This window comes from Physella acuta, unplaced genomic scaffold (assembly GCF_028476545.2).
Source record: "Physella acuta isolate Inbredline_101_S28 unplaced genomic scaffold, ASM2847654v3 ptg000079l, whole genome shotgun sequence".
NCBI classification, from domain to species: Eukaryota; Metazoa; Mollusca; class Gastropoda; family Physidae; genus Physella; species Physella acuta.
The window spans coordinates 12,657-28,304 of NW_026731599.1; the positions used below are offsets into that span (position 1 = coordinate 12,657).

General features: G+C 34.8%; 1 protein-coding gene and 1 long non-coding RNA gene across 7 annotated transcripts in view; one reads left to right on the top strand and one right to left on the bottom strand.

The window, feature by feature from the left end:
* The window catches only part of LOC131954955 (protogenin), a gene marked incomplete at its 3' end in the record, with an annotated part of 47,597 nt that overhangs the window by 10,944 nt on the left and 21,005 nt on the right, over positions 1-15,648 (bottom strand). For 5 of the 6 annotated variants that reach the window (XM_059318815.1, XM_059318808.1, XM_059318832.1 and 2 more), the window contains 2 exon segments: positions 8,162-8,286; positions 11,858-12,254. In XM_059318815.1, coding sequence (XP_059174798.1) covers positions 8,162-8,286; positions 11,858-11,939 — 207 coding nt within the window. 6 annotated transcript variants of the gene reach the window in all.
* LOC131955079 (uncharacterized) lies at positions 8,179-15,069 on the top strand. Its single transcript, XR_009388818.1, has 4 exons — positions 8,179-8,249; positions 9,991-10,085; positions 12,044-12,157; positions 14,729-15,069. It is a non-coding gene; the product is annotated as an uncharacterized LOC131955079 (long non-coding RNA).

Below are 15,648 nucleotides of genomic sequence, written 5' to 3' on the forward strand. Positions count from 1 at the left end.
TAACTTGCCCTTGTTTGAATATTTCAGGCATCAAATTAACGGGTACAAGTTATGTAGAGAACGGGTCAACAATTGATCTGAATTGTACAGCAACTGCTATTGACTACCGTCCCAAAGGTGTAGATTGGTTTAAGGATGGCACTAGGATCAAAGCCAATCGTAACGCTATGATCACAGAGTACTTAGTGAGTGAAACCAACATCCTCCATAGTCGCCTGGAGGTGGAGCGTGTAACTTATGTCTGCATCTCATTTATTTCTATAGTCATGCCAGTCACAAACTAAACTAAACTGTATGCAGTATTGTTATCACACAAAGCTTTATATCTATGGCACAAGTAACATGTAACAAGGTGGTGAAAATGTTACTACAAGGATATAGAAAAGTGGGGCAAACAGCAGCAAGTCACATACAAGGTGACATAAGATCTGACACTATTTGAATGCATCATTTACCAGGAACAAAACCTCTGGCTGACAAACACATCAAGATGAGAGATGGTAATCCTTCTTCAGCTTGTCAAACAGAAATATTGTATGTATGTAAGTGTGTATATATATATATATATATATATATATATATATATATATATATATATATATATATATATATATATATATATATATATATATATATATATATATATATATATATATATATATCTATATGGCTCTGACCACACTATCCACCTTATACTGAGGACAAAGAAACAGGGGAACTCTACTTCACCTGCCCTGTATCCTGCTAAGTTCCAATAGGCAAATGCAACTTTATCATTCACAACAAAAAACAAAACCAAAAAAAAAAAAATTAAAATTGCCATGCCTCGAACCAGTGCCACCCGCATGGTAACCTTATGTGCTAACCTCTTCTTAGCTATCTAGACTCGTACTCTGTAGTAGGTAATAACTTATATATTTTACTTTTAGTCTGCGTAAGAATCTACGCGAATCGGCCCTAGTATTAGATCTAGAATTATTTCAAATTAAATTTTATCTTAAATTAGCCAATTGTATAGCTAAACAAAGAAAGATTTATATAAAGTAAAATATTAAGGCCTGAAATAGTTTAGATAGAGCTAGACCTAGAATTTAAAGTCTATAATTTTGCAAAATTAACAATATAGAAGCCGCGAATGAATCTTAAGTTACGCAAATAGGCCCTGGATCGAGCATTTCCAAATTAGCATATTCCATAACTAAATAAACAAAGATTTATATAAAATAATAAAGGTCTAAAATAGTTTAGTATATAGAAACTCATTATTATCTAGATTTAAATCTAGATAGGGATAGAGTTATCTATATTCTAGATCTACAACTGGCTTGCTTAAGTCTAGTTTTTTTTTTGGATTGTATTTTTAACTAATTAATGTTTGTTTTGACCTAGATTCTAGATCTAGATATATAAATAACTTTCTTGGACAGATTGCAGAGCTAGAGAAATTTATTGTAAAACTAAATGAAAAAGACAGTTGAAAATTTATATAAGTGTTGGAACGTAATAAAAACAGCAAACGGACGTATCATTAAAGCTATAGCCGACAGAAAATTAGCTTTAGAACGCGTTAAACATTGGAATGGGCCACAAAGTCTATGATGGAAGCCGCCATGTTATTGTACTAAAAAGTAAACACATAATGTGACGTCACTATTCCGTCAAGTCAAGTCGTTTTTCTAATCTTTTAAAATTAATGTGGTTAATCTACCTATGAATAAATCAATAAATTAATTAACGTCTTTAAATAAATGTCTGATTAACAGTCTGTCTGCAAACAAAAATTGTTCTCTACCTACATACTATTTTACAGCTCTCCGCCTAGCGCTGATTCTCTCCAGTATTCAATCAGACAAACAAAAAACAAAAAAAATATATATTCAAACATGAAAACAAACTTGAGTTTTAGTAGTATATCGATGGTCTCGGTCGCAAACCGTCTAACTCAAAAAAATTCGATTTTCTTTTTTTTACATAAATCAAAAGCCAATATGATTCCCCATAATGCCTGAAAATATTAGAGAAATCTGTAGAATGATTATTGAGATATAATCATTTGAACAAACCGCCTATTATTTCTAGCGCTAAAAATCTCGGCGCAAAACGAATATCGCTATATTTGTCAGTACACTTTTGATCGGGAACGCAGTCGCACGCCGCAATCAAACAATTTTAGAGCACAGCAGTCACAGTACTTATAGGTAAGGATATTTGATTAATTATGTTCAACTATTCTATTACATTTTATCATTTTAAAGAATAATAAACAAATAGTATTTGTTTAATATAGCCTATTTCCAGATTGTCAATAACCAAACTGATTTGTTTACAATTTTTTGGGCTAACACAATGCTTTGAAACTAGATCTTCATTCTAGAATCTAAATATCAATCAAAACAATATAATTCGAATTATATTTCCACAAGAATGTGCAATGAATTTAATAATTGTTAATTCACTACTAGCTTTAAATTGAGGGTTTAGATACGTGTTAAGAAATGTTTATATGGTAGGTTAAAAATGTTTGGCGTACATATTCAACGACATGGTAAGTTGTCTTTAGTAAATGCTTTTATGATTAATTTTTCAACAGACAAGCCTATCTCAACATACCAGATTCTCTCAACAGACCAGCCTCTCTCAACATACCAGCCTCTCTCAACAGACCAGTCTCTATCAACAGAACAGCCTCGCTTAACAGATCAGCCTCTCTCAACAGACCAGTTTCTATCAACAGAACAGCCTCTCTTAACAGATCAGTCTCTCTCAACAGACCAGTCTCTCTCAACAGACCAGCCTCTCTCAACAGACCAGCCTCTCTCAACAGACCAGCCTCTCTTAACAGATCAGCCTCTTTCGACAGACCAGCCTCTCTCAACATACCAGCTTCTCTCAACAGACCAGCCTCTCTCAACAGACCAGCCTCTCGACATACCAGCCTCTCTCAACAGATTAGCCTCTCTCAACAGATTAGCCTCTCTCAACAGACCAGCCTCTCTCAACATACCAGCCTCTCTCAACAGACCAGTCTCTATCAACAGAACAGCCTCGCTTAACAGATCAGCCTCTCTCAACAGACCAGTTTCTATCAACAGAACAGCCTCTCTTAACAGATCAGCCTCTCTTAACAGACCAGCCTCTCTCAACATACCAGCTTCTCTCAACAGACCAGCCTCTCTTAACAGAGTAGCCTCTCTCAACAGACCAGCCTCTCGACATACCAGCCTCTCTCAACAGATTAGCCTCTCTCAACAGATTAGCCTCTCTCAACAGACCAGCCTCTCTCAACATACCAGCCTCTCTCAACAGACCAGTCTCTCTCAACAGACCAGCCTCTCAACAGACCAGCCTCACTCAACAGACCAGACTTACCACATAACAGACCAGCCTCACTCAACAGACCAGACTTACCACATAACAGACCAGCCTCTCTCAACAGACCAGCCTTTCTCAACATATCAGCCTCTCTCAACAGACCAGCCTCTCTCAACATACTAGTCTCTCTCAACAGACTAGTCTCTATCAACAGACCAGCCTCTCTCAACAGATTAGCCTCTCTCAACATACTAGCCTCTCTCAACAGACCAGTCTCTATCAACAGACCAGCCTCTCTCAACATACCAGCCTCTCTCAACAGACCAGCCTATCTCAACAGACAAACCTCTCTCAACAGACCAGTCTTACCATACAAGGCACCAGCATCTGTCAACTGACAAATCGTAAAGGCACCAGCCTTTCAAAACAGACCAGTCGTAACATTAAGGCACCAGTAACTCACAAGAGACCAGTCTCTCTCAGCAGACCAGTCGTAATATACAAAAGACCAATCTCTCTCAACTAACCAATCTTACCCTCTAAGATACCAGCCTCTCTCAACAGACCATTCTTACCATACAAGAGACCGGCCTCTCTCAAAAGATTAGTCTTATCCTACAGTAGACACGCCTCTCTCAACACACCAGTCTTACCATACAAGACACCAGCCTTTCTCAACAGACCAGTCGTAACATACAATAGACCAGCCTCACATAACAGACATTAGACACCAACCTCTCAAAAAGACCAGCCTTACCATACAAGAAACCAGCCGATCTCAAAAGACAAGTCAGACCTATCAAGAATTCAAAGCGACAGATATTCGTGCACTGCAGTACAAACCTGATGCTACTGTCTACTTAAAAGTGAATTAGCAGATAGATGGCAATTGCTAAGCTAGGGTCGTAAGATTATGATCTCATCTGTACCCCTGTCAAGTTGTACAAGAGCAGAAAAAAAAAAATAAAAGCTGTCATATTTGAGCACCTAAAAGCAAGTCATAAACACACCTTTTTATGATGATTTCCCTGATTTTAAAAATATGTTGCCATTTTAATTTTTCTTTATGTGACGTTTATTCCAAGAATAAATTTTTAAAATAAACACATGTTTTTGTGTTACATTTTTGTAAAATAAGTAAACATTAAGTCAGTATTAATGTGATTAGTGTGTTATGTCTCATTCATAATATATCTGACAATACGGTTTCTGTTTTTACTATTATCATTCTACAAACCCAGCACCCACCAGATTTAGTTAAATAAACTGTGAGAATAGAAAGATAAATAAAGCATAACAGTTAACAAGTCTAGTGCTAAATACAGACATAATGAATACAGTTGAAAGCGATAAAGCCATACTAAAACATCTCTACTAAAATTTAAACTGACCCCATAATGTAGAATAAATTCAAATAATTAAAATATGACCCCAAAACTATAATCTAAATATTATGAAGTGTTAATTATAACTTAAAAACATAAACATAACTAAATCACGTTCATTGGACAAAACGAACGAACGCGGCTGAGACCGAAATTCTCGGCTCAAAACAGCTAAGTCTGCGCGCGCACATATAGACGGTTTGCACCGAGAATTTTAGACCGAGCAAACCGTCTATCTTTTTAAACCTGCTATAATTTTGTAAATATTAACAAAACACATTTTAAAACGCTACAGTATAGTCGGTAGAGAGTTTCTTCGGAGATATCTTTAAAAAAAATTTGTATTAGAGCGATCGAGAAGGAAATAATCAGTTTTTTGTCTCTCCTGTAAAATTTACATTTTCGGAGTTAGACGGTTTGCGACCGAGACCATCGATATAGATAACAGAGTCAACTGAGCTAGATTGCCTGCTCACTTTATAAAGAAGCCAGATCATTGGTTGAGCTATTATTAGCTAATATCAATGTGTATTCAATAGGGAAATTAGTGTTTCCTCAACTCAGGCATTCAGTCTACTGCAAATTTCAACCAGTAATGAGGCAAGGGTTGTTGAAATTTTTTGCTATTTTGATAGCTATTGGCCTCAACCATAGGCCTTCAATAAAAAGCTAATGGTCTGTAAAAGAAGCCCACTTTGGTATGGACTAACCATGGCCAGAAACAGATTTCAGGCCCTTGACCACACATTTTTACATGAGCCCTTTCTCAATACATTGATGTCATCATTCCAAGAAGCATTTTACCCCGATCTTAATTTATCTGTCGATGAAATGGTCATTGGATATAAGGGAAGGTGGAAGAACAAACAGTTCAATGCCACAAAGCCTTCTAAGTATCATATTAAACAGTTCAATGCCACAAAGCCTTCTAAGTATCATATTAAACAGTTCAATGCCATAAAGCCTTCTAAGTATCATATTAAACAGTTCAATGCCACAAAGCCTTCTAAGTATCATATTAAACAGTTCAATGCCACAAAGCCTTCTAAGTATCATATTAAACAGTTCAATGACACAAAGCCTTCTAAGTATCATATTAAACAGTTCAATGCCACAAAGCCTTCTAAGTATCATATTAAACAGTTCAATGACACAAAGCCTTCTAAGTATCATATTAAACAGTTCAATGACACAAAGCCTTCTAAGTATCATATTAAACAGTTCAATGCCACAAAGCCTTCTAAGTATCATATTAAACAGTTCAATGACACAAAGCCTTCTAAGTATCATATTAAAAGCATTTGGCTTGTGCGACAGTATGACGGGGTATGTCGTAAATTTGTGTACGTACTACGGTTCTGCGACTGCTTACCATCCAGACCTAGACAGCAATAGCACCATAGCTGAAAAGGTTTTTCAAAAATTTTCTGGCACCACTAACAAAATGTCACCATATTTTTGCAGATAGGTTTTATAACTCTGTACCTCTGCTTGAGTTTCTTAGTTGTGAAGACATTATACAGTCGACACAAGACGGAAAAATTTTCTTCCTGCACTCAAGTCTCTTGTCTTGAGCCATATGGATAAGAAGTGGTACAAGCATGAAGACAAGTTAAGTGACTTACAGTGGCATTTAGGGATAAAAAGTTTTGTGTCAGTTGTGACCAGTCAAGGAAGTGTTAGCACAACACTAATCAAAACCAAACATGTTGATGTCAAAAAGCCAACAGCCATAAATTTATGAATTAAAATATGAATGGTTGTGATAGAGCAGATCAGCTAGTTGGCTACTATGGCTGCCACAAAAGAAAAAGCCACAAGTGGTGGAAAAAAATATTCCACTGGCTGTTGGAAATCTGCCACGTCAACGCTGACATTTTATTTGGTGAGTAGCTGAAGCCCAGCAACCACAGCCAAGTATGGTATCTGACAATCTAACAGTTCTAGCCTTGGTATCTGACAATCTAACAGTTCTAGCCTTGGTATCTGACAATCTAACAGTTCTAGCCTTGGTATCTGACAATCTAACCGTTCTGGCCTTGGTATCTGACAATCTAACCGTTCTGGCCTTGGTATCTGACAATCTAACCGTTCTGGCCTTGGTATCTGACAATCTAACCGTTCTGGCCTTGGTATCTGACAATCTAACCGTTCTGGCCTTGGTATCTGACAATCTAACCGTTCTGGCCTTGGTATCTGACAATCTAACCGTTCTGGCCTTGGTATCTGACAATCTAACCGTTCTGGCCTTGGTATCTGACAATCTAACCGTTCTGGCCTTGGTATCTGACAATCTAACCGTTCTGGCCTTGGTATCTGACAATCTAACCGTTCTGGCCTTGGTATCTGACAATCTAACCGTTCTGGCCTTGGTATCTGACAATCTAACCGTTCTGGCCTTGGTATCTGACAATCTAACCGTTCTGGCCTTGGTATCTGACAATCTAACCATTCTGGCCTTGGTATCTGACAATCTAACCGTTCTGGCCTTGGTATCTGACAATCTAACCGTTCTGGCCTTGGTATCTGACAATCTAACCGTTCTAGCCTTGGTATCTGACAATCTAACCATTCTGGCCTTGGTATCTGACAATCTAACCGTTCTGGCCTTGGTATCTGACAATCTAACCATTCTGGCCTTGGTATCTGACAATCTAACCATTCTGGCCTTGGTATCTGACAATCTAACCGTTCTGGCCTTGGTATCTGACAATCTAACCGTTCTGGCCTTGGTATCTGACAATCTAACCGTTCTGGCCTTGGTATCTGACAATCTAACCGTTCTGGCCTTGGTATCTGACAATCTAACCATTCTGGCCTTGGTATCTGACAATCTAACCGTTCTGGCCTTGGTATCTGACAATCTAACCGTTCTAGCCTTGGTATCTGACAATCTAACCATTCTGGCCTTGGTATCTGACAATCTAACCGTTCTGGCCTTGGTATCTGACAATCTAACCGTTCTGGCCTTGGTATCTGACAATCTAACCATTCTGGCCTTGGTATCTGACAATCTAACCGTTCTGGCCTTGGTATCTGACAATCTAACCGTTCTGGCCTTGGTATCTGACAATCTAACCGTTCTGGCCTTGGTATCTGACAATCTAACCGTTCTGGCCTTGGTATCTGACAATCTAACCGTTCTGGCCTTGGTATCTGACAATCTAACCGTTCTGGCTGTTAACATAAATATCCCTAAGTCAGGTTCTAGTCACTTTAACATATTAAAAAAACCTACTTTCTTTAATTTAACTCACAATTATCTTCATTTACTATTATAGAAAATTCATGTGTGTTCATTGTGATGTATAATGCATAAATCTGGTTAGAAAAACAAAGGAGCTGTAACTGTTTAAGTAAAAATTGGGTCATGAAAGAAATAATGTCAGGTGGTGTAAAAACCCTCTGGTCTAGAAAGAGTTAACACTACAGTTAATGATAATTGATCTTTGTAGTCCACTTACTGATTTAGGCCCTAGATTTTGCACAGTGCAGGGTAGAATTACAGTTGAACCAACAACTGCTGTTATATTCACTGGTGTATCCAGAAATGTAGGTAAAGTATAGCGCAGAGGTCGGGCAGCTGACACTGTAAACAACATTTTAAAATTACATTGTCACTGTTGAGGCTAAATGTCAACTTTTAACACATAACATATTAAAATTACATTGTCACTGTTGAGGCTAAATGTCAACTTTTAACACATAACATTTTAAAATTACATTGCCACTGTTGAGGCTAAATGTCAACTTTGAACACATAACATTTTAAAATTACATTGTCACTGTTGAGGCTAAATGTCAACTTTTAACACATAACATTTTAAAATTACATTGTCACTGTTGAGGCTAAATGTCAACTTTGAACACATAACATTTTAAAATTACATTGTCACTGTTGAGGCTAAATGTCAACTTTTAACACATAACATTTTAAAATTACATTGTCACTGTTGAGGCTAAATGTCAACTTTGAACACATAACATTTTAAAATTACATTGTCACTGTTGAGGCTAAATGTCAACTTTGAACACATAACATTTTAAAATTACATTGTCACTGTTGAGGCTAAATGTCAACTTTGAACACATAACATTTTAAAATTACATTGTCACTGTTGAGGCTAAATGTCAACTTTTAACACATAACATTTTAAAATTACATTGTCACTGTTGAGGCTAAATGTCAACTTTGAACACATAACATTTTAAAATTACATTGTCACTGTTGAGGCTAAATGTCAACTTTGAACACATAACATTTTAAAATTACATTGTCACTGTTGAGGCTAAATAAAATTACATTGTCACTGTTGAGGCTAAATGTCAACTTTGAACACATAACATTTTAAAATTACATTGTCACTGTTGAGGCTAAATGTCAACTTTTAACACATAACTTTTTAAAATTACATTGTCACTGTTGAGGCTAAATGTCAACTTTTAACACATAACATTTTAAAATTACATTGTCACTGTTGAGGCTAAATGTCAACTTTTAACACATAACTTTTTAAAATTACATGGTCACTGTTGAGGCTAAATGTCAACTTTTAACACAATGGTCAATGATCAAAGAAAATGGCACTAAATTTTTTAACTCAATTGTTAAGACCAATTGCATATGGCAATGTTAATCACAAAAGTAACTAAGCATTAGAAAATGCTATGTCCCAATATGTGTTTCACTAAACAGTGCTACTTCCTTTATATTAAAAGTCCAGTCCAAAATTCACCATATTTAAATGTTTAAAAGCACCTTCAAAACAAAACCGCCACCTGATACAACTAGTTCAGTTTGAATTTAGAGGTTCAAGTTCCTCTACTGGTTGGTACAGCTGTCTAGAGCTGTTTTTAGTACTCTAAACATTGAGAGCTGGCCTGGTTCCAGTTGTTACTATTATCTATAGACACCATATATAATGTCACCTTTCTCAAATTCACCATCTAATGTCTCACCTTTTTTAAATTCACCATCTAATGTAATGGCTTTTTATTCATATTCACAATCTAATATAAACTGTGAATTAAAGTTGCATAACTTAGTTTGAGGTACATTTAGAGAGTTTCTTCATCTGACAATTAGTAATGTTTTCTGACATATGGACCATTGAACTTATTATTACAGAATGGTTGCTGTCAGAGCACAAAACAAAAAGTGACAGTTAAATGACACTTGGAAAGAGTAAAGTGTTAACATACAAAACAATGCCAAACGTCTTTTAACAAAGACTTGATTATTCCCTGAGAACTCCTCTATGATCTATTTACTAGTCTATTCTTGTATCAAAAGTTGACACATCTGCTCCATTGATCAGTGAGCTCAGGACTGTCAGGACTGATCAACAACAGCTGGGAACTATCATTTCCCTAAAACACTCTGGTCTTGTATGCAATTTGTTTTTGTTTTACTTGTCAGTAACCAGTTTGTATAACTTATGTCAGTAACCAGTTTGTATAACTTATGTCAGTAACCAGTTTGTATAACTTACTCATGTCAGTAACCAGTTTGTATAACTTATGTCAGTAACCAGTTTGTATAACTCACGTCTGTAACCAGGTTGTATAACTCACGTCTATAACCAGTTTGTATAACTCACATCTATAACCAGTTTGTATAACTCACGTCTATAACCAGTTTGTATAACTCACGTCTATAACCAGTTTGTATAACTCATGTCAGTAACCAGTTTGTATAACTTATGTCAGTAACCAGTTTGTATAACTCATGTCTGTAACCAGTTTGTATAACTCACGTCTATAACCAGTTTGTATAACTCATGTCTATAACCAGTTTGTATAACTCACGTCTATAACCAGTTTGTATAACTCACGTCTATAACCAGTTTGTATAACTCACGTCTATAACCAGTTTGTATAACTCATGTCAGTAACCAGTTTGTATAACTTATGTCAGTAACCAGTTTGTATAACTCATGTCTGTAACCAGTTTGTATAACTCATGTCTGTAACCAGTTTGTATAACTCATGTCAGTAACCAGTTTGTATAACTTATGTCAGTAACCAGTTTTTATAACTTATGTCAGTTACCAGTTTGTATAACTTACTCATGTCAGTAACCAGTTTGTATAACTTATGTCTGTAGTGTAACCAGTTTGTATAACTTATGTCTGTAACCAGTTTGTATAACTAATGTCTGTAACCAGTTTGTATAACTAATGTCTGTAACCAGTTTGTATAACTTACTCATGTCAGTAACCAGTTTGTATAACTTATGTCAGTAACCAGTTTGTATAACTCACGTCTATAACCAGTTTGTATAACTAATGTCTGTAACCAGTTTGTATAACTTACTCATGTCAGTAACCAGTTTGTATAACTTACTCATGTCTGTAACCATTTTTAGTGAAAGATAGTGTGATCTAAGATGTTACAAATTGAAGTCCAGTATCTGTCATACCGTGGATGTACATGATACTAATGATACAACAACCTCACAAAACTCATCATTAGATTGGACACACAGAACTTATAACTAGATTGGACACACAGAACTTATGACTAGATTGGACACACAGAACTTATGACTAGATTGGACACACAGTTGTGACTAGATTGGACACACAGTTGTGACTAGATTGGACACATAGAACTTATGACTAGATTGGACACACAGAACTTATGACTAGATTGGACACACAGAACTTATGACTAGATTGGACACAGAACTTATGACTAGATTGGACACACAGAACTTATGACTAGATTGGACACATAGAACTTATGACTAGATTGGACACACAGAACTTATGACTAGATTGGACACACAGTTGTGACTAGATTGGACACACAGAACTTATGACTAGATTGGACACACAGTTGTGACTAGATTGGACACACAGAACTTATGACTAGATTGGACACACAGAACTTATGACTAGATTGGACACACAGAACTTATGACTAGATTGGACACACAGAACTTATGACTAGATTGGACACACAGAACTTATGACTAGATTGGACACACAGAACTTATGACTAGATTGGACACACAGAACTTATGACTAGATTGGACACAGAACTTATGACTAGATTGGACACATAGAACTTATGACTAGATTGGACACACAGAACCTATGACTAGATTGGACACACAGAACCTATGACCAATCAAAATATGTATAAGGATGACTTACCAGAAGACATGGCCACCCATAGAAATAATCCAAACAAAGAATATCTTCCTGGCTTCCAAACAAGGTCATCAGCAACTCTCATTTTTATCCTGTGATCACATTCCACAAACACATACTGGATAAAGTCTGATAACACATGAAACTCAGCAGAGAAATATTACACAATAATTAATCCATTGTTTACAGAAGTCCTGCACAATCCTGAACTGCCTTATGATGCAGCAGTACTAGACAAGCTGGAATAGCTTGAGCTCAAAAATCTAACCAAATGACGCCATTGTGCTGCAAAATTTGAGAGAGGTAACAAGGTTGTTGAGATCTTCTTTAGTAAGAAATAATTTAACAAAATTCAGTATACTGGCATCCCAAACAGATGAAACTATAATCCATAGTTAATCTGCAATGGAATAATTAGATTTAGATGCATTATTTTTATGAATACAAACATATACATGTTGGTATGTACAAAAAAAAAACAACCTTTTTTTAAAAATTAAAACTTATAACTAGAAAAGGGGGAAAGGTGGTTTATTATAGAAACATATGCAGCTGCAATTGTGTGCATTGTTTAGTAGCAAAAGTAATATGACATCACGTTGATTAGACAAATTTTATCCCAACCCATATATATCTAGCCATTAATAGCAAGAGAGCCACAAATAACATCAAATGACATCACTAACCCACCCTGTTTAATAAGTATTTCTTGACTGCCTGCAACCTCTCACTACCTTTACAAATAAACTGGCAGTGATCTCCCATAAACTTTCTCTAATATTCTTATATAAAACAACAGGGGATGGCAACTCAGAAATAGACATGATTTTTAATCCATTTTTAACTACTTAAACTTTTAAAAATAGAATAGAATCTCATAGAAAAAAGCATTGCACACCAAGTGAACGAAAAACAAAATGTGTATAATAGTGCGGAATATTATTGGTACTTTACAAATTCACATGCCTTTTTTTGACAAATCGGAAATCGTGAAAATTACCACTTCCCGTCGACGGAAATTACTCAAAATTTGATAGAAGGCAGAGAATTAGATCTTTTACTTACAAGTGAAATTTCATTTATCTATCTGAAATAGTACTCAAGTTACAGGCTTTTGAAAAATTGAAAGTATAAAAAGTTCCACTTCCGCTTATCGGAAATGTCTCAAAAGTTGATACAGATCTACGATTTTGATATAATACTTATATGGCAGGAAACAGATTGGTACAGCAAAATGCATATTCGATCTTCGCCGTTCATAAACTTTCTAACCAGACATCTTTCGGGGATTTTGGTTACCAACATTTTTGTGGAATTCTTTTTTTATGACATTTTGTGCTGCGGCGAAGGATGCAAAGTATGCAAATCTAGACAGAATGGATCTACTTGGAAAGGATGGATTTTTCATTAGAAATGATTGCTGTAAATTATGAAAGTAAAAAAAAAGTATATTTGAATGCGTTTTTTACTTTAATTTGAACAAAATGAATGCCCATAATTACGACACATCGGCGTCGTTGAAAGCAGGAATTTCAGTTTAATTTTTTACGGATATAAAATTGTATGTTTTTATTCAGAGGCATGTATTTAAATAACAGTTAAGTAAAATCTATTTAATTTTGTAAAATATAATTATAAGTATTATCTTCCTGCAGATACTTTTAAAATTTTTTTTTAATGATTTTCTGTCGGGAAAAAATCGATATTCGCACCATGCACGCACATGTAGTAAGACTAGACTTTAAAACACGAGAATTTTGAGTACACTGCGAATAACAAAGTTTTTAAATTTTAATTTACTTCTGACTTTAAGCCATTTGTTTGAAATCGAAATTAATTGATAATGTAATTATTTCAAAGTAAAAATTTTCTGTCTGAAATCGAGTTCTAACCTTCGCCCACTGAACCAGCCTTCGCACGACCTTTGCGGGAGTTTGTTTTTTCGCATTAGTCTGAATAGTGTCGAGGGCTAATTCTAAAAAAGAATCAAGTCCTTTCTTACTTATCTAATGTTTATTCTTAGATAAAATTAGGTACAATTGTTAAAATGCATGAGAAATAAATTAATATTTCTTAAAATCTATAGACAAAAGAAAGCAGAACTTTATAACTCTGTAAACTATTAATTGAGTGACGGCTGTCGTGAAAACGGGAGCCATTTTACTCTTTTTTTTTGGGTGTCCTACTTTTATTATATAAGTTTAAAATTCGTATATTTGTTAAGCAGCTGAATAGCTGACTACGCATGCAATATGGCTGGCACGTTTTGGGATAGGGAGCGAGTACACCATAGAATTTTTTTTTCTTCTTAGAACTAAGCGAATTTTTTTTTATCAAAAGATACTTACATATTAGTTGTGGATTTCAATTTCATTATAGATCTAATGACTAACTTCAGTTTTTAAAAGTGATTTTGCTTCTAGATCTAACATATTTTCAAAATTATTTTTAAAATTACGTAGATCTAGATCTATTTTCTATTTGACAACCGTGTCAGTAAAATGAGGTCACCGCTTCCAGATTCTTAGGTTTTAATTATGTTTGTCATTTTGATCTATTATAAGTAGCATTAAAACGACTGCATCTATCATCAACATTGTTTTTATAGGCCAGTTCTAATTATACATTCTATTCATTATCAATTCTAATGAAATCGTATCAGGCCCTAACACCCAGTTCACCTACACTGACACTACACTTGAATGACGCCACAGACAGTCGTAACTTTAAATTAATGTTTAAAGTACTAAACAATTATAATTAGCCATGTAAATGCTGCAACTATAATAAAAATTGGCATATAGACATATTTTACTAATAATGTTTTATATATAGACCTTCTATATTTAACTCTGTTATTTTTTTCTTCCCCAGAGTGTTTCTGAAAGACAGAATTTTGAACATTTTTTAAAGGGGATAGCGGTCGTTTTTTTTTCAAGAATAATTATAGAAATAAGCTTTAAACTGGTATATTTTGTAAAGTTTGACATAATTGCAAATAAATTTATGCCTAAGGGACATTTCTGTGTAATTATATTATCAATTTTGTGAATTTAGTTGATTTTTAGACCTCATTATATTTAGATGTAAAAAAAAATTTCAGTTGAGTGAGTGTGGTTAATCTAATGACGTGATGTAAATGTCTAGTGCTATTAATTTTTATATTTTTTAATTCCTCGATTGTTAAGCAATAAAATTGATATATAATATGTCAATATTTGTTACTTTGGAAATTGGCGAAAATTGACCCTAGAAGTAGACGCTTGAGGGTTGGATCTGCTTTCTGCCATATATGAAATTTCATCAACCTTGTTGTAACGGTACTCAAATTATCGTATTTATAGACACACACGCACGGACAAGATTGCAAAAAAATGTTTTTGTAACTCAGGGAGGTGTAAAAAGTCAAATCTCGAATTTTTTTTTGCACGCTTACAAGACTTTCTTTATACTTTGTATATACGTGAAAGTAATAATAGTGCGTAAAATCGTGAGGTACACAGCCTCCAAGCGCGATCACTCTTTCAATAAAGAACAATTGTAATTTTTTTAAAGAACAATTTTTAGTTCTAAAATTAAATTCCTAACTGTTTCTTAGACTCTAATAAACACATAGGCCTACAGTACATAAGGACCAACACTTTTCTTTTTAGTTATTTAAATAGTAGTACATTATTATATATTTAAAGAAAATCATTTTATTTTCTCCTTTAAGTGCATCATTATATAAAAGATTGTTATTAAAAAGTTTTTTATGCATTTTTTTAATAAATATGGCAAGCGATAAAATTATA